The 17,415-nt window shown below is 53.3% G+C and overlaps 2 protein-coding genes across 2 annotated transcripts; one reads left to right on the top strand and one right to left on the bottom strand.

Annotated features, from left to right (window-relative positions):
• The first annotated feature begins 6,244 nt into the window (after nucleotides 1-6,244).
• Nucleotides 6,245-8,805, top strand: TLX2 (T cell leukemia homeobox 2). The gene is made up of 3 exons (XM_047779203.1): nucleotides 6,245-7,011; nucleotides 7,449-7,686; nucleotides 7,786-8,805. Exons 1-3 carry the CDS (start codon nucleotides 6,612-6,614, stop codon nucleotides 8,000-8,002), a joined length of 855 nt encoding a protein of 284 aa, XP_047635159.1. The 5' UTR covers nucleotides 6,245-6,611; the 3' UTR covers nucleotides 8,003-8,805.
• A 1,436-nt stretch (nucleotides 8,806-10,241) lies between these two features.
• DQX1 (DEAQ-box RNA dependent ATPase 1) lies at nucleotides 10,242-16,983 on the bottom strand. The gene is made up of 11 exons (XM_047781694.1): nucleotides 16,271-16,983; nucleotides 15,817-16,010; nucleotides 15,048-15,432; nucleotides 14,481-14,714; nucleotides 14,289-14,388; nucleotides 14,025-14,183; nucleotides 13,748-13,939; nucleotides 11,917-12,036; nucleotides 11,549-11,739; nucleotides 10,764-10,954; nucleotides 10,242-10,545 (listed from the first exon to the last, which is right to left on the bottom strand). Exons 1-11 carry the CDS (start codon nucleotides 16,502-16,504, stop codon nucleotides 10,389-10,391), a joined length of 2,157 nt encoding a protein of 718 aa, XP_047637650.1. The 5' UTR covers nucleotides 16,505-16,983; the 3' UTR covers nucleotides 10,242-10,388.
• Between the last annotated feature and the right edge of the window lie 432 nt (nucleotides 16,984-17,415).

The following is a 17,415-nucleotide window of genomic DNA, read 5'->3' as shown; positions in this document are numbered from 1 at the left end:
GTCGCCTCGCAACGACAGCTTAGGTCTTTTCGGATTCGCTGACCCTCTGTAAGGCCCCGCCCATACCCCTCTCTCCCCGTGTGCTCACCTGAGCCCCACTGGCCCCTCCCCCTCCTCAATCTGTACTTAGGGAGGGGGGGCGTGGGCCGGGGTCCTATCTCATTGACCTCATATAGAAATCATCATAATAGACCCTACACGACCTCGGGACTAACTTTTGGAGCCTGCAAAAAACTGCCGCCTTCTACCCCAAAAGGCCCGGCGGTCTCTGCCCGCCACCGCTCAGGGTCATCAATCTCTTGTGACGAAGTCCCCGCTAAAGAAGCCCCTCGGGAGCTTGAAGTGTCGCCCTCCTTGGCTTGACGCGTCCGCTTTATGGAGCTTCATCCCGATGGCGGGCCTCTCCCGGCTCCACAGCTGGGAGTTTCCTGGGGCTTAGCGGAATCTCCGAGAGGGTGGCAGGGAGGGAGGGACCCCCAGAGACTTGGTAGTGATCTTACCCCCGCCCCCATTCTCCCCCCTGCCGCCGAGGATGGGGGGGCAGGCCCTGGTTAATGATGATGATTCAATCATCGGCGCCTGCGGAGGCCTGGGACAGACTAATGCAGAGCAGATGCCCAAGGAGGAGGGGAGGTCGGCTAGGACACTACCGCGCACAGACACGCTGAGGCAGCGAGTCCTGCGGTAGCATAGGCCCAGTCCCGTGCTTGGAAAGGACGCAGGGCCGCTACAGTTGGTACACCAACGTCCCTAGGTACTTTTTAAAATGTAGGGATTAAAAACAAACGAACAGAATAAGAGTACTGCGGCGTATTAACATCAAGTGCAATTGGAGACTCAAGAAGGGAGAGATCCCAGTGGAGACCTCCTACGGGCTTTCTGGAAGAAGTGGGTCTTTGTATGGGCATAGTTTAGAGACCGGGGGTGGGATGCGAGTGGGGCAAGAAGTGCGGTAGAAATAGAAAAGAAAAGCAAAGGGGAGGAAAATGAACGGAGAGGGACAGAAAGGAGACCAAGGCATAGATTTGAGAGTAGTGATAGTCTTCTTATTGAGTTGGGATTCTAGCCTGAGGACAATAGGGAGCTAAGAGGTTTTTTTTTTGAAGGGAAGGAGTTAATCCTATGAAAGAAACATAATTGTTCATTTATCTTCAGAGTGAATTAGAGTGAATAGTGGCAAGAAGGTATGAGATTAGTGATTTTTTTTTTTTAAAATCAACTACTTCTCACTACAGCCACTGCTTACCTCCCTGGTCGAGATACTGTCAATAGGTAGTCTCTTCTCTGATGACAGCAGAGGCTTATTGCCTGCTTTCCTTGCTACTACCTTTACCCCTCTTTAGCCTATTCTTAACATAGTAGCTCACAGTGATTCTGGTAAAACATAAATAAAAAAGGATACATGGAAAGTTTTTTTTTTTTTTTTAGTTGATGGATGTTTATTGTGTTAGTGGTTTCATGGGTGTATACATATGTCAGCTTATCAAATTGTACACTTTAAATACGTATGGTTTATTGTATATCAATTTTGCCTTAAGGAAGTTGTTTAAAATTTAAAAATCAGGTGTCTTACTTTGTTTCAAACCTTCCAAGAGCTTCCTCTTTCAATTAGAATACAAACCCAGGTCCTTGCAGTGGTCTTCATGGCCTTTCATGGTCTCTCACAGTCAGTCTTTCCAACCACAGTGGACCCCTCACTGTTCCATAGATATACCAGGATATACTACCACTGTATCCCCAACTTGAAATGTTTAGGTATCCAAATGGCCCTTTTCTTCCTTCAGGTCTTTACTGCATGAGGCCGTCTGTGATCAACCTAGATAAATCACAATACCCTACTCCTATATTTCTTCTTCCCCTTCTTTGCTTTCTTCTTCTTCTTCTTCTTACTTTGGCCATGTCCACGGTTTGTGGAAGTTCCCAGGCCAGGGATTGAACCTGAGCCACAACAGTGACAATTTTGGATTCTTAACCTGCTGAGCCACTAGGGAACTCTGCATTTTTATTATTAAATATATTGTATATGCTTTCTTCTTTTCCACTTGCCTCCCTCACCAGAACATAAATGCTCAGTGGCAGGGATTTTTGTTCTTGTTATATCTGCATCTATTTCTCCGGTAGTAGGTGCCTAATCAAAATTTTCAGAATAGAGTTCCTCGTGGCTCAGTAGGGTAAGGATCTGAGATTGTCACTGCTGTGACTCTGGTTACTGCTGTGGCATAGGTTTGATCCCTGGCCTGGGAACTTCCACATGCCTTAGGCAAGGCAAAAACACATGAATGTAAGCGGCGGTGATAATGGCCTAGACAGGCATTTATCTGTAGACATAGGACTGGATATGAAACATTTCAAAGAATAGTAGGAAGAAGTGAATAAGGAGCTTGGGGATGGGGGCAGAGAAGTTTGTCCTCCAGTCTGTTGGATTTTTGCTACAGCAAAAGCAGGTAGAACTGGCCAGAAGACGAGAATGATGGAGTGGAGCACAGCAAGTGTCAGAACCAGGGGTAGAGGTTTCAGAATTTTCTGGGTAGCTGGAATAGATGAAATTATTGGGATGGATGAAACCTGAGCAGATGTAGAGATGGGTAAAGCCCAAGTCTGAGCTCATAGTCTTCAGTGGAAGAAGAAAATTCAGTGGAGGAAAAACATAAGCAGTGACCGTGGATGTCCAAATATGTAGGATTAGACAACATTATGGAAGTCAAAAGAAGGGAAATTTCAAATGATAGTTGAGGGTCAGCCAAAAAAACTTGTCAGAGTTCTGGATGATAGACACTGGACACTGGAGCTCTCTGAGGAAGGGTCCATGTAGTGAATGCGAGTTTGCAGTGGGTTAGAAAAATAAGTAATGAGGACATAGAGGCAGAGGGTATGGGCAGTAAAAGGGGAAAAGAAACACAGAATTTCTGGGAGTTCCCGTTGTAGTGCAGTGGTTAGCAAATCCAACTAGGAACCATGAGGTTGCGGGTTCGGTCCCAGGCCTTGCTCAGTGGGTTAAGGACCCGGCGTTGCCATGAGCTGTGGTGTAGGTTGCAGACTCGGCTCGGATCCCTCGTTGTTGTGGCTCTGGTGTAGGCTGGTGGCTACAGCTCCGATTCAACCCCTAGCCTGGGAACCTCCATATGCCGCGGAAGCGGCCCTAGAAAAGGCGAAAGGACAAAAAAAAAAAGAAAGAAAGAAAAAGAAAGAAACACAGAATTTCCCCTGAAGAGTCAGGCAGAGACTCTGTTCAGATAGTGGAGACTTAAGACAGTTGTGGGTAGGAGGGACTAAGCCAATGAGAAAAATGATGATACAGGAGTGGGGACCATCTCAAGTAAAGAACACTGCACCAGAGTTCTGTTGTGGCTCGGCAGGTTATGAACCTGACTAGTATCTATGAGGATGCAGGTTCAATCCCTGACCTTGCTCAATGGTTAAGGATCTGGTGTCAGGCATTGTCATGAGCTGTGGTGTAGGTCACAGACATGGCTTGTTTCCCACATTGCTGTGGCTGTGGTGTAGGCTGGCAGCTGAAGTTCCAATTTGCCTGGGAACTTCCATATACTGCAGGTGTGGCCTTAAAAAGAAAAAAAAAAAAAAAAAGGAACACTGTACCAACAGCAGGAAGGAAGAGAGGTGCAGGAGCACAGGCTGGGAATGTGGCCTCTCCCTGTGAAGCCACAGGTTTGAAGGCTTGAAAACTTGAAGAGTTGGGCAGCCACATGCTTGCAAGATATGGTGAGATGGATCCAAGGCAGTGTTTATGGGAGGTGGGAGTGCTGTCTCCTGAGCCTCCAACTTCAACATAAAGTAGCAGGAACCATCCTTGCCAGAGAATCAGGGAATCTGCAAGGTGGAGGCAAAGCAGAGAAATTCCTAGGACTGTGGCTGACAGAGCTGGATGTCTTTTGTTCTTGAAGTGGAGTACCGAAATCTATTATTTTAAATCCCCAGATGTGTATGAACTACCGGGTTTGTGACCCATCTCCTCTAAAGATCAGTTGGGCAATCTCTGGGTGGCAGTGCCATCTCTGCTGATCTCAAAAGGCAGGATGTAAGCAGGTATACAGGTCTGCAGCATGCTGCCTTTTTCACCTGCATTAATTCACTCATTAATTCATTCAAGAAAGATTTATTCGGCTTGATTGGAGGCACACTAATACCTTTTGTCTCCTCAGAGGCCCACCCCTGGAGTGGGAAAAGGGACTGACCAACTCCTAATCTCCAGGCCAGTCCCCTTCAGAAACTTTATTTACTTGGCTGTCTCCCTAGGCTCTCTGTTCTTATTCAGGGAACCCATCCCATGCTGTCTCTGAAAGGTTTGCCTGAGCAGCAGGGGATTCGTGCTCCCTAGAAGCCCCAACTCCTCTACTGCTGAGATAAGATGCCTGGAGCTCTGTGAAGGCTTAGGGGAGGTGGCAATATCTGTCTTCTTCCCCAAGACAAAGACAACTGCCAAAGTGGCAGGACACCCTCCTACCCCCTAATTCAGAAGTGGCTGTTGGGAGGGTCAGGGAAGGGCTGGAGAAATTGGAGGATGGAGGTGGACAAGATTGGGGGAGGATGTGATATTATTAATGCCGGTCACCTCCCCCCCTCATCGTTTACTCCCTTCAGAATGGAGCTTCTGAGAATACTGAGAGGCTGGTAGTTTTGTGTGGGGAGAAGGCCCACTCCCGTCTTTCTTTTATCTTCCTGCCCAAATGCCCAAATACCATTTCTAGTTCCCTGGAGAGAAAAGACCCCTTACACTGCCCTAGGCGCCAGCCTGCCAGCCCATCTGCTAGGGAGAAAGGAGGGGCAGAGTTTTTCCCAGGAGATCTTGGAGAATCAACTGGAAGATCCATGCTCCCAGGGAAACTCATCTACTAGACTTAGAAGGCATTTCGGCTCACAAAGTGAACCAACCGGCAGCCTGGAGCGGAGCACAGGAGCGGGCTGCTGTGGAAGGGCCAGAGCTGGCACAGCGGGGCGGAGTCCCTTGGCCACCAAATGTCGGAGTCAGGCCAAGCTGTTCATGGTGCCCACCCTCGGAGCGGTGGTAAGAACATCCCCCTCCAGGCGCCCAGTCTCACCGGCTCGGAGGCGCCAGGGCCCCCGCCCGGGGGCCGGGGTGGGCCAGGGAAGGTAATGTAATTCCGATCCAGCTAACCCGATTATGGCGGCCTGCACCGGGCCGGGTGGCGGCGGGGGCGGGTCTAAAGCGTAGGGGCCCGGCCGGCCCGGGGTCCCATCCCGGGGAAGGATGCAGAGTTCACACACTCCCAGCTCCTGGGTCCGCGGCCAGAGGTCACAAGGCCACAAAGCGACTTCAGTCTTTCCCCACCTCCATTCTCTGACACGCTCCAGGCGCGGTTTCCCGGGCTTGGGTGGGGTGAGGCGTCTATGCCAATGAGGCAGTTGGGGTCCTCAGAGACTTCAGCGAGGTCCCAAGCGTCGCTTGTGGAGATTTCGACCTCCCGCCTTGGGCGGGGGGGTGGGGGGGGGCGGGAGTGCGTGAGAATAGACTCCCTAGACGCAGGGTGGAGGGGTAGAGTCCCGCGTTGGCCGTCCCCTGATGCAGGCAGAACGCCAGCCCCAAGTCCCCATCGACCTGAATTGGCTCGGGTTGAGCCACGGATCCGCTTTACACCTATTTCAGAAAATCGAAATTCTAAGAAACACTGGACGCCCATTACAAGCGCTCCCGAAGGGAGCTAGGGGCCCTACGGGAGAGGCCGGGAGGAGCATGAGGATCACTGGCCTAGAGTAGTTGTTCCCCGCCTTAGCTCACCGGATGCCCTGCCACCGCCTTCCCACACCTGTCCTCTTCCCAGGCCTCCAACCCGCCGGTGCAGTTCCCCATCCGCTTCCCATCGCAGCCAGAAAGCCGCAACGAGATTTGGTCTTCGGGAGCACTTAGGCGGGGGCCACAACGAATCCAGGAGTCGTCAGGCAAGACTCATCGGGAGGCGAAGAGTGGGGGCTGTGGGAGGAGGCACCTGTAAGGAAGACGGTGAGGTCGGGGAAGCCCAAAGGTGAAGGCCGGCAAGGATGGCGTTGCCCTGCGCATCTCGGCTGACTCAGCGCGCCTCGGTCCAAGCTCTGGCCCCTCCCGCACATAGCCTGGTTCCTAACACCCTCGCCACCTTCCCCGCCCCAACACCCCCACCATTCCCGCGGGCCAGTCTTCCCCGAGCTTGGCGCAAACAGGCGTCTCTTCCCCTTTAACGGGCCCGGCCCCGCCCCTGCCCTACCCCCAGCCCCCACTGCCCACCCGAGGCTGATCTGTCAGTCACTGCCCCAGCTCGAGCCGGCCAACCCTCTCCACCCTGGACTCGAGCAGAGGGCCTGGCGGTCCAGCGTCCCTCTGCGCTTCAGAGCCAGCGAGGGCGCTCCTGGGGCCCGGGTCGGTCGCGTTCCCCCGGGATGCGAATCCCTGCGCCGACGCCCGGCAAAGGCCGGCACGGGGGCGGTTACTCCCAGGGCGCCGGAGTGAAGATGTCCTGGGGGTCCCGGCGCCTCTCAGCGGCCAGCTTGGCGGGCCCCTGAGGCCACCGCCCCAAACGCTCCGCTGTTGGGCTCCCAGAGCTGTTTGGGGCGCCCTCCCCAACCACCAAACCTCTTGCTGTCCTCCTTGACCCGGACCCATGGAGCCGGCGGTCCTGGCCTCGCACAACCTCCCGCACCACGAGCCAATCAGCTTCGGCATCGATCAGATCCTGAGCTGCCCGGAACCCCCCGGGAGCAGCCTAGGCCCGGGTCGCGCGGGCCAGGGCCATGGGGAGAGTGCGGCGTTCTCGGGTGGATTTCACGGAGCCTCAAGCTACGGCCCGGCGGGCTCGCTGGCCCCATTACCAGGCAGCTCTGGCGTGGGCCCGGGCGGTGTGATCCGCGTCCCCGCGCACCGCCCGCTGCCAGTGCAGCCGCCCGCGGGGGGCGCGCCTGCAGTTCCAGGACCCTCGGGCTTGGGCGGCGCCGGGGGCCTAACAGGACTGACCTTCCCTTGGATGGACAGCGGCCGCCGCTATGCCAAGGACCGGCTCACGGGTGAGGTTGCCCGATCCCTCCAGCGTCATGCCCCATACTGACCCGGTTTTCTCATTTGTGATCCTTCTTTCTGCTCCAACTCAAGGTCCCCTTTCATACCCTTCGCCCCTCTTCCCAGGGGATCCTCCCTCAACTTGTCTATCTCGGTCCCGCTGCTGAAAGGCGCTGCCGTCGATGCCCGCGCCCTCCTCTGCAGTCCACTGTTCACACCACGGGGAGGGCAGGGTGAAGTTGCGGGGACGTCTCTCCCACACCCAAGGGGGAGGGCCGTTTCTGAGGCCCTTTCTTGTCTAGAAGCTTCTATCGGTGCGGGGTTGAGCTTGGGGCACCGGTAGGGACCGGGCGCGGGAGCTCTGCTGCCTGGGTAGTCGCGCTCTTTTCTCAGCGACACCTCGGGCCGCCCCAAACCCTCTCTTGCTCTTTCTTCCTCCCTGTAGCCGCGCTCTCGCCCTTTTCCGGGACGCGCCGTATAGGTCACCCCTACCAAAACCGGACCCCCCCGAAACGGAAGAAGCCGCGCACGTCCTTCTCCCGCTCGCAGGTGCTGGAGTTGGAGCGGCGCTTCCTGCGCCAGAAGTACCTGGCCTCGGCCGAGAGGGCGGCGCTGGCCAAGGCCCTGCGCATGACCGACGCGCAGGTCAAGACGTGGTTCCAGAACCGGCGCACCAAGTGGCGGTGAGGCGCGGGGCGGGCGAGGGACCAGACCCGGCCAAGTTGGGGCGGGCGGGGCGGGCGAGGGCCGGCCTCGCTGATCCCTCGTCTCTACCCGTCCAGGCGCCAGACTGCAGAGGAGCGCGAGGCGGAGCGGCACCGCGCGGGCAGGCTGCTTCTGCACCTGCAGCAGGACGCGCTACCGCGGCCCCTGCGGCCGCCGCTGCCCCCGGACCCGCTTTGCCTGCACAACTCGTCACTCTTCGCGCTGCAGAACCTGCAGCCCTGGGCCGAGGACAACAAAGTGGCTTCCGTGTCCGGGCTGGCCTCGGTGGTGTGAGCGACGCCTGCACTCTCTTCCGAACCAAGGCGCCGCGTGGAGCGCACGGCCGCCCTCGCCGTGATCGCGTGACAGTGGAGCATGTGAGGAGAAGCTGGCCTTGAGGCTATCGTCGAGGTCTCCTCGGCCGCCACCGGCTCCCAGGCCAGCGTCGCGCTGTTGTCCTGCGCGCTAAGGCGCGGCCTTTCCCGCCGTTTTTCGCTCGGATATTGCACCTGGGCCGTAACCAGAGGCGTTGAGGGGGCGGGACTTGAAGTACCGAAGCCAATAAGGTGTGGGGAGGAGGGGCGGGCTGGCCAATGGCTGCTCTCTTGAGGAACTCCGGATTCTTCATTGGGTGTGTCTGGAGCTGGGGTTCTGGGGTTTCCGCGCAGGTTACAGGCGGGGCTGGGATCGGGTGGCAGCCTGCACTGGCTGGGTCTATACCAAAGGTGTCGCCAGGGACAGGTGTAAAGGAGGAGGTGCTGGTGAGCGAGAGTCTGACAGGAGCCCGAGAGTTATCCACGCTGGGCATCTCATCCTTCAACGGTAAAATAATCGCTAAGGATTCCTTCCAGACTTTGAGCCTCATGTTGTCCGTGTGTGTTTAACCTGCTGATTACATCCTCCCTCTTGAGACTTACAACGCGCCTGGGTGGCAGGCTGGATGGAAGGGAAAAATCCAGGAACACTAACCTGGCTCTGGTGTCCCTAGAGGACTGAGAGGGAAGAGGAGGGAAGCAACGGACAAAGTTAACGGGCCGGTGAAGTTACGAGTGAGAAGAATTAGGAGTTCCCGTCATGGCTCAGTGGTTAACGAATCTGACTAGGAACCATGAGGTTGTAGGTTCAATCCCTGGCCTCGCTCAGAGGGTTGAGGATCTGGCGTTGCTGTCAGCTGTGGGGTAGGTCGCAGACGCGGCTCAGATCCTGCGTTGCTGTGGCTGTGGTGTAGGCTGGTGGCTACAGCTCTGATTCAACCCCTAGCCTGGGAACCTCCACATGCTGTGGGTGCAGCCCTAGAAAAGACAGAAAGACAAAAAAAAAAAAAGTGTGAGCAGAATTAGGCAAGTAATTAGGAAGTCATAGGTCTAAAAATAATCAAAGATAATTGGAAATGTAAAGAATCAAGAAGTCAGTGGTGCTTGGATGATGGTTGGAAATGTAAAGAATCAAGAAATTAATGGTGCTTGGATGATGAAGGGGAAATTGGGAATATAGGACCAAGATTAACTCTGCAGGCAAAACTAAATGCTAGATCTAGAGAGAATAAATTCTGGAAAAATGCCTTTCAAGGGAGGTCAGTTGACGTCCACATAGAGGTGAAGATGTACAGAAGGAGAACAGAGAGAATCTCCAAGGGAGGAAACTGAGGAGAAAAGCAGAGTTCTAAGGATTAAGTTTCTATAAACACATTTACAATGTGCAATATGATTGAGGATATCAAAGTTAATAGTCCAAAGGAAAAAAAGGGAAAGGAGTACCAGCTGGAAAGAGACAAGCATGATGTCCCTGAAGTTGTTAGGAAAACTTTAGCTTGTGTGTGGACCAGGGGCTGCTGGGCAGTTTGTTGATGGAAAGTTGAGAGTTTGGGTACGGCTGTGATAGCCTTGAAGTTCAGGAAGGAGCAGTCGTATAACACCCTCACCCCTCCATTCTTCCTGCCCTGGAGGCAAGAGCAGTGTGATAGAGGGAAGTGAGCTTGGGGCAGGACCAGAGGCCAACTGTCATCAAATTACTCGTGTTCCATGTTAGTGACAAAGACTTGACCAGAGGTGAGAACCAGGCAGGAGGGTATCACTGTTGGAGTTGACCCTGATTCCTTCATATTATGTCATCTCTAACTCATGGGTATTGTAAATGCTGCTGCAGAACCAAACTCAAATTTGGCACAGTAGAAAAATAAATTTTATAGATCAAAAGGGAGCACAAGAATGAGGCTGGGGTATGTGGGATATGTCAGTTCCTCTCCCAAAATAGAAAAAAGCAAAGGAAAAAGTCCTATCCTATATGGACTGTGGTTTATCAGATTCCCTCCACTCCTGGCCCACCATTTCTTTTCTTTTTTATTCTTTTTTTAGCCACCCTATGGCATATGGAGATCCCGGGCCAGGGATCAGATCCGAGCCATAGTTGCAACCTGAGCTACAGCCGTGGCAATGCTGGATCCTTAATCCACTGTGCTGGGCCAGGGATCGAACCTGCTGCATCCCAGTGCTCCAGAGGTGCTGCTGATCCCACTGCGCCACAGTGGGATCTCCCCAGCCCACCATTTCTTGGGACACAGGTTCCAGTATTTACATTTGACCCTCAACTTTGGGCTTTTAAATCTGGCTGGCTGCCTAGGTGCTAGCCTGAGGGAGGACCTAATGCGATGAGATGAGCTCAGCTTCACTCCATAGGCAGGTCACTGCAGGACACAGGCATGTCCAAGCTCTTGGGTGGAGGAAGAGTCACTCCCCGTTGAAGAATCTGCCATTTCTTTCCTTAGCTGGTTCAAGAGGTCTCTGCTCTCACTCGGGGGCAAGTTGCTCAGGAAGTATGGAGGGGCCAATTCCACCAGCCTGACAGAGAGAGTCATAATTAGATGATTTTTGTGTCCTCTTTTATAATGCACACTGATAAACTTCTTACTACCCCTTCCACAAACCCTGTCTCCTCAAATCATGTGACCACCAACAACCAAGACCCCTCCTCTTCTTAAGGCTCTCTGACTCCACAGCAGTAATTCTGATCCCAGGAAGAGGAACAGGCAATAGAGAAGGGGTGGTAGGGAACTCACATCTCTGGTTGGATCTCAGAAACAATGGAAAGGCAGTTGTCTTTGGAAATGGAGAAATTGTGGTAAAGCACCCATGGTGGGGGTCTGGCAGGAGCCCTGCGGTTTCTGTAGCAGCAGTATGGAGACAGCTGGGCCACGTGCTTATGGGTTAGAAGCAGGTAATTTCCAGTCCCGTCTGTGTCTCGGGCCACCTCATTGAAAGACAAAGATATTGAAGGAGTAAGTGAGAGTGAAGTGTCCATCAGTAGAAGAAAGAAAAGGGGATTGAGGAAGAATTAGCAAGGGTGGTGAGAGTATTAAACAAAGCATAACTCTAGGTGTTATACCTCTACTCTCCTACCGTACTCTAGGGCATTTCCAGAGCCTCTTGGGCCCTGAAACCTTAAAGAAATGTTTCTCCTACTTCTACAGAGTCCTTTTTTTAAAAATTTTTAAAAACTTTTTTAAAAGGGCCACACCCGTGGCATATGGAGGTTCCCAGGCTAGGGGTCAGATCAGAACTGCAGCTGCTGGCCTACACCACAGCCACAGCAACACCAGATCTGAGCTTCGTCTGCAATCTACACCACAGCTCATGGCAACACCAGATCCTTAACCCACTGAGCGAGGCCAGGGATGGAACCTGTGTCCTCGTGGATATTAGATTTGTTTCCTCTGAGCCAAGATGAGAACTCCTCTATAGAATCCTTTGAATGGCCACCTGGACCCCAATTTCAGAGGTGGCATATACCAATCTTTGTTACCTCTACCTTCTGCTCCTTTTATAACCCACATTTTCCCCTAACCTTAAGGAAATATCCCGACACCAGTGCTTTCTGAAGGTCTCTACGATTCTGCTCAGAGCCAAAGGCAGGTGGGGACAAGGGAAGCTCAATCCGTTGCATGAGTTCTAGGAGTTCTCCCCGAAGTTTACAGGCTTGGCACAATGCTGCCCAGTTTAGACCCCGAGCCTGGCACCAAGCCTCGTCTGCTCCACCTAGGAGAAAAAAGGAACCAGCTACAACTGAAGTCCCTGAGACCCCCAAGGCAACACCAACCCTTGGCCACAGGGCCTCATCTTCCTGGGAGTAGAGATCCGTCAGCTGGTGGCACACCATGTCCCCTCTTTGGAAAATCTGAGATTCTGTAAGAAGATGCAGAGCAGGCCACTCACTCTGTATAAAGGCTTCATACACCTGGATCAGAGAGCTGTGATCACCATCCACGTGTTCCAGAGCCCGACGCAGGGCAGCTTCTTCTGCACAGAGTGGAGGATGAGTAAACCCAGGGGCAGCTGGAGGCAGAGGAGAGGCCATTCGTTTTGGGGCATGAGAAAGGATAGCAGTACACCGAAAAGGCAGCAGTGTCACTTTGGCAACTTTATTCAAAAGACTTCTAGATGCTATGCATTTCATTAGACATTGAAGATAAATAAATGTAAAATAGTCTCTGCCCTCAAGAAGCTTACAGTCTGGCGGGAGAGACCAACAAGTAAGCAAACTCGGTAGGGATGATAGGTGTGTCGGCTGATACTTGAAGTTTGGGTAGGAATTAATTAGGTGGAGAAGGGGCAGAGCGAGTTTTCTAGACTGTGGGACTAGCCTGCTTGGAGAACTGCAGGCACCTAGTATTAGCGGGGGAGAGAAGGGCATGTGTGGCAGGAGATAAAGCCGGAGAGGTAGGTATGGGCCAGGATAAGAGAGGCTGAATGTGCTGTGTAAGTGAGTTTACATTCTGCTTGGAAGGAAAGAATAGCATTGAAGAAGAGTTTTTAAGTAAGAGAGTCCATGTGTTTGGAAGAAGTTCACATGACTCATTAGGAGGCTACTGAAGGAATCCAGCTGAGCAGTGATGTGGTGCTAAAATTGGCACCAATGGTTGAATATGGAGAAGAACAGATGCATTTTTTAAAAATTTAGGAGAAAAAATGAAAACCTAGAGAAAGATTAGTCTAGAATGAGGATAGTAGAGTTAGAGATGATGGTATGATTTTGTGGTGGTGGCATGAGGGGGAAGTTTGAATTCAGTTCTAGGTTGAAATACCACGGACAATTCTGATAGAAACGCCTAGGAGGGGTCAGATGTGTAATTCTAAGATTCAGAAGAATGACACTGTGGCATTTCAGACCATGGGTGCGAATGAACTTGCTCAGAGAGTTCAGGGAATGAGAAGACAAAAGGGGCAAAGATAGACCCCTGAGGTCCAACTTACAGTGGACAAGCAGAGGGGGAAGAGCTCAAGGAAGAGACTAAGGGGATGGCCAGTGAAGAAGGATGAAAAACACAGAGGGTTTGGAGTTCCGGTCATGGCTCAGTGGTTAACGAATCCAACTGGGAACCATGAGGTTGCGGGTTCAATCCCTGCCCTTGCTCAGTGGGTTAGGGATCCGGCGTTGCCGTGAGCTGTGGTATAGGTTGCAGGTGCAGCTCAGATCCCCAAGTTGCTGTGGCGTAGGCCGGTGGCTACAGCTCTGATTGGACCCCTAGCCTGGGGACCTCCATATGCCACGGGAGCAGCCCAAGAAATGGCAAAAAGACAAAAATTTTTAAAATAAATAAAAGAAAAGAAAAACACAGAGGCTTAGTGAGGGTGCAGTGTCAAGGAGGGAGTGGTTGGCATTCTCAAATGTCAAGGTCATGAATAAAGGCTTGAAAGTGCTCCCTGGATTAGGTCTCTGGGGGGTCCCTCAGAAGGCTGTGTCAGTGTTGGAGTGGGCCTGAAGCCGGAAAGCAGTGGCCGAGGCACACCTAGATTGAACAAGACAGAGGCTGTTCTGATAGCTGAAGGGGAATATAGGATTGAGGAAGAGGGGTGTAGAGTTTAGTAATAACAGGTAAGAGAGACTTAAGCATGTTAAGGAGCAAGAACCAACAGAGAGAAAGGAGAGGGGTAAGTGATGGAGCCTAGTTCTTAGGCAATGAGGGCTGGGAACTGGAGCAAAGGGGAACGGCCCAGCTTTAGGAGCACCAAACACCAAAGGGAAGAAGAGGGAAGTGATTTATACCAGTGAGCATGGCGGCCAAGGTCAGCATTTCATCCACACAGTCAAACTCGCATGAGGCCAGGAGGGCTTTGGCCAGCTCGGGGGCCAAGGGGAATTCTGATAGGATGATTCCCAGGTCTGACAGGTCTCCATCATCATCCAGGGCGGCCAGATAGTCTAAGTCTTCCAGGGCCTGCATAAGCGCTTCTGGAGCTGGAGGGGGACCAAGGCTTACAAGATAGGGGGTCTCAGAGCCTGGTGGTCAGACAGCAGGACTTGGGGCAGGAGGGGTGCTCACCAGGCCGGTCCAGGAAGTCACACTTCCCAGGCTCTGCAATCTGTCTCCTCTTTAGTAGTAATACCAGGGGGCTCAGATTCTCCTCACACACTCTGGGTTGGGGCAGTGGGGGAGCCTCTAGTTCGAGGAAGGACTTAGGATACAGGCAGAGGCAGGATCCTGAGGGGAGAAAGACCTGGGAAAGAAGACCACTGTAGATTTCTCAGGGCTCACGGGTCAGTGACTCTTGTTGTGTTTGATCTCGTTGAGGGCAAAGGCTCTTACCTGGAGGGACCCCTGTTGCCCTCAGTCGTCTTGCCTCTGCCTGACACTTGCTGATTGGTCTCAATACTTGGGATTCTGCTCGGATCTGAGGGTTGTAAACCTGTCACCGCCCCCCAACCAAGGCCAAGACAGATGAGAGTGGGCTATTTCTGTCTTTAGCCCCCATAGCCCTTCAACCCTTCTTTCACTCACACTTCGAAGCTCCAGTCCGGAGTCAATGACGTGTCGGACAGAAGGGAGGGAGAAAGAGAAGTCAGCCAGCCAGTGAGTGACCACAACTTTTCGGGCGCCCGAGTCTGTGTCCTCATATACAGCCTGAACAGCTTGTCCACGGCCCGGGTGAAGGGGCAGCACCCGTGGTGGAGGCCCTTGGTTCTCCAAGGACCCCACCTCTCTGGACAAGGACTCACAGCAGAGGGAAATTTCCTGAGGAGGGGGGTGGGATGTTAGGGCAGGTCTCACCTTTTGGAGTCACAGACCCCTTTGAAAAACTGATGAAAGCTATGGCTCTTAACTCTGAAAATATGCACATAAAGTTGGGATGTTATCATTTCAGGAGTTCACTGGATTGTATGGAATCAAAAAGAGGGTGGTAAACCTCTTTGTCCTGAAACCCTGTAGGTTTTCCTCAGGCCCCTCCCCCAGTGGAGAGTAAACACTAGAACTCCAATATTCCTAATAAGCATTACTCCCATTCCCCTGAGACAGGAAGGGGCAGGCATAAGATGAGAATGCCTCCTTTTGCACCCAATTTTTTACCTCCTCACTGGGAAGGTACACTAGCACATCTCCTGGAGCCTCCTTCTGGCACAATTTAAGCACAGCTTGACAGGCAGCTTCCACTCGATCAGTAGGGACAGTGTCCCTGTAGACGGGAATGGGCCACCTGCCGGGCTCTCTGGGTACATGCACAATAGGAGGATTGCCCCAGAAGGCCTGGAGCTTAGGTTCAAAGGCTGGGTCAGTAACCACAACCACTCTGGCATCCCCTGGAAGGTTTCCCAGCCTGGCATCACGCAGGAGCCCCTGGAGCAAATCCGAGGCCACTGACCGCTCCTGAGCCTCATCCAGCACCAGCACACCCCAGGCTCCAGTGCCCCGAGTCGAGGCCACCTCCTGCAGAAGCAGCCTGTCCCAGCAGAACCTGTTGACATTGGCAGCGGGCAGAGGAGTCAGTGTGGACACTGACCGGCCCCAGAAGTCCAGAGGAGCATCTCCCCAGGAGGCCTAGATTTTGATAGTGAAGATCAGAAAAGGAGCCTGTGACTGACTTCCTGAGCCCATGGACCGGTAACTGTGACCCACGACCCCACTGATGACACTTTATTCACTGGCTGGACTCCAATTAGGAGAGTGAGACTTTCAGAATGAGGGGAAGGTTGAGGTCCTTGGCTTAATTCAGTGGTTGCATCATGCATGATTTAAAGGGTGAGCTGAGATGAGGGAGGGTACAGGAAGATGTCAGAAGATCAGGCTTCTTTCTACCGGGTGAGGGGGATGAGACTCGAGTCAGGCCTAGAGGCCACACCTGAGCAGGGTGTCGGGCCCAGTGCAGTCCTCCTGGGGAATGCTGTAGCCAACCTCATGACCCAGGGTCAGGTCCATCTCATCAGCAACTCGCAGGGCCAAGCTCCGGGCTGCCAGAGGGTAGGGCTGAGTCACCGTTACACGGCCCTTCTGGAACCCCCTGGCCAGCACAAACTCTGCACACCATTGTGGGATCTGGGGCAGGGTAAGGAAGGACAACCAGGCAGTGAGACGTAGACCTCCAGGCAAAAGTGCTAGAGGAGTTGTGGCCAGTTTAGTCTCTCCTTATCTGGGGAGTCCCCTGGTCCTTCACCAGCCACCCTGGGGCCCTCTTACCCTGCCTCCCTTTGCCCACCTTCCCTATTGCTCCACACAGCCCTTCCCACCCCCACCCGTCCTGGGAAGGGCAGGTTCCCTAGCCCCTTCCTTTTCCCACTCCCACAGTCTCCCCGCACCTGAGTGCTCTTGCCAGAGCCAGGCTCTCCAGACACCAGCACCACGCCACTGGGGCTACTCTCCAACTGCTCCAAGAAGATAAAGCGAGCAGCCCAGACAGGCAAGGCTCGGCGCTGCTCAAGCAGCTCATAGTAGCGGGAGGAGAAGGGGAGCCCGTCAAAGGGGTTCCCTGCCAGTTCAGACTCCCCAGGGTTTGGCCCAGACTCTTCCAGCCTGAGAAGCTGAGAGGCCATGGCGGCTGTCCAGCAGGATCTACAGAAAGCAGGGCAGCCATTAAAGCCTCTTATTTGGTGACTGACATCACCTTCCTGCCTCAGCCCTGATCCCTAACCGGTACCCTCAGAGAATAATGCACTGAGGGCCATCCTTCCCAGCACTTCCTGCCTTCCAGGAAACAGTGGAGAGCTGAGGCTCCCAAGTGACGGACTTTCAAAGTGGACTATTACCCTGCAGTCAGGTAGTAAAATCCTGTGACGACGAACACAGGGGCCCTCAGGGGCAGCAGGAATTATATGAGACCCCATAACAACTGGGCATGTACCCAGGGGAAAAGAATAAAGGATAGAGGAGGGGGGCAGGAACTGGGGAGCAGGGCCATAAGGATCTTGGATTCAAACCTGCTTGCAGCTCTGAGACGTGTCAGGATGGCAGCCAGCTCCAGACCCACCCAGCCAGTCACCACTAACCCTGACCTATACGAAGTACAAAGGTAAATTCCAGCTCCACCCTGGGGTGTGGCTCAAACAGAATCTTAAAGACTAGCTTTGGGGTGGGGATTTTTTTTTTTTTTTTTTTTAGTGGTTCCACCTGTGGCACTTGGACGTGGCTTCTTGGGCAGGGGACTAAATCCTGGCTGCAAGCTGCAGCTGTGGCAACCTTGGGTGCTTTAACTGCCCCAGGCTATGGATCAAACCCGCACCTTCACAGCAACCTGAGCCACTGTAGTCTGATTCTTAACTCACTGTGCCTTGCGGGAACTCCTGCTCCACCTTTTTTTTTTTTTTTAATCTTTTTGCCTTTTCTTGAGCCGCTCCCGAGGCACGTGGAGGTTCCCAGGCTAGGGGTCCAATCGGAGCTGTAGCCACTGGCCTATGCCAGAGCCACAGCAATGCAGGATCCTAGCCGCGTCTGCAACACCGGATCC

Source organism: Phacochoerus africanus, chromosome 5 (assembly GCF_016906955.1).
Source record: "Phacochoerus africanus isolate WHEZ1 chromosome 5, ROS_Pafr_v1, whole genome shotgun sequence".
Taxonomy (NCBI): domain Eukaryota; kingdom Metazoa; phylum Chordata; class Mammalia; order Artiodactyla; family Suidae; genus Phacochoerus; species Phacochoerus africanus.
This window is presented reverse-complemented; position numbering and strand designations above follow the sequence as displayed.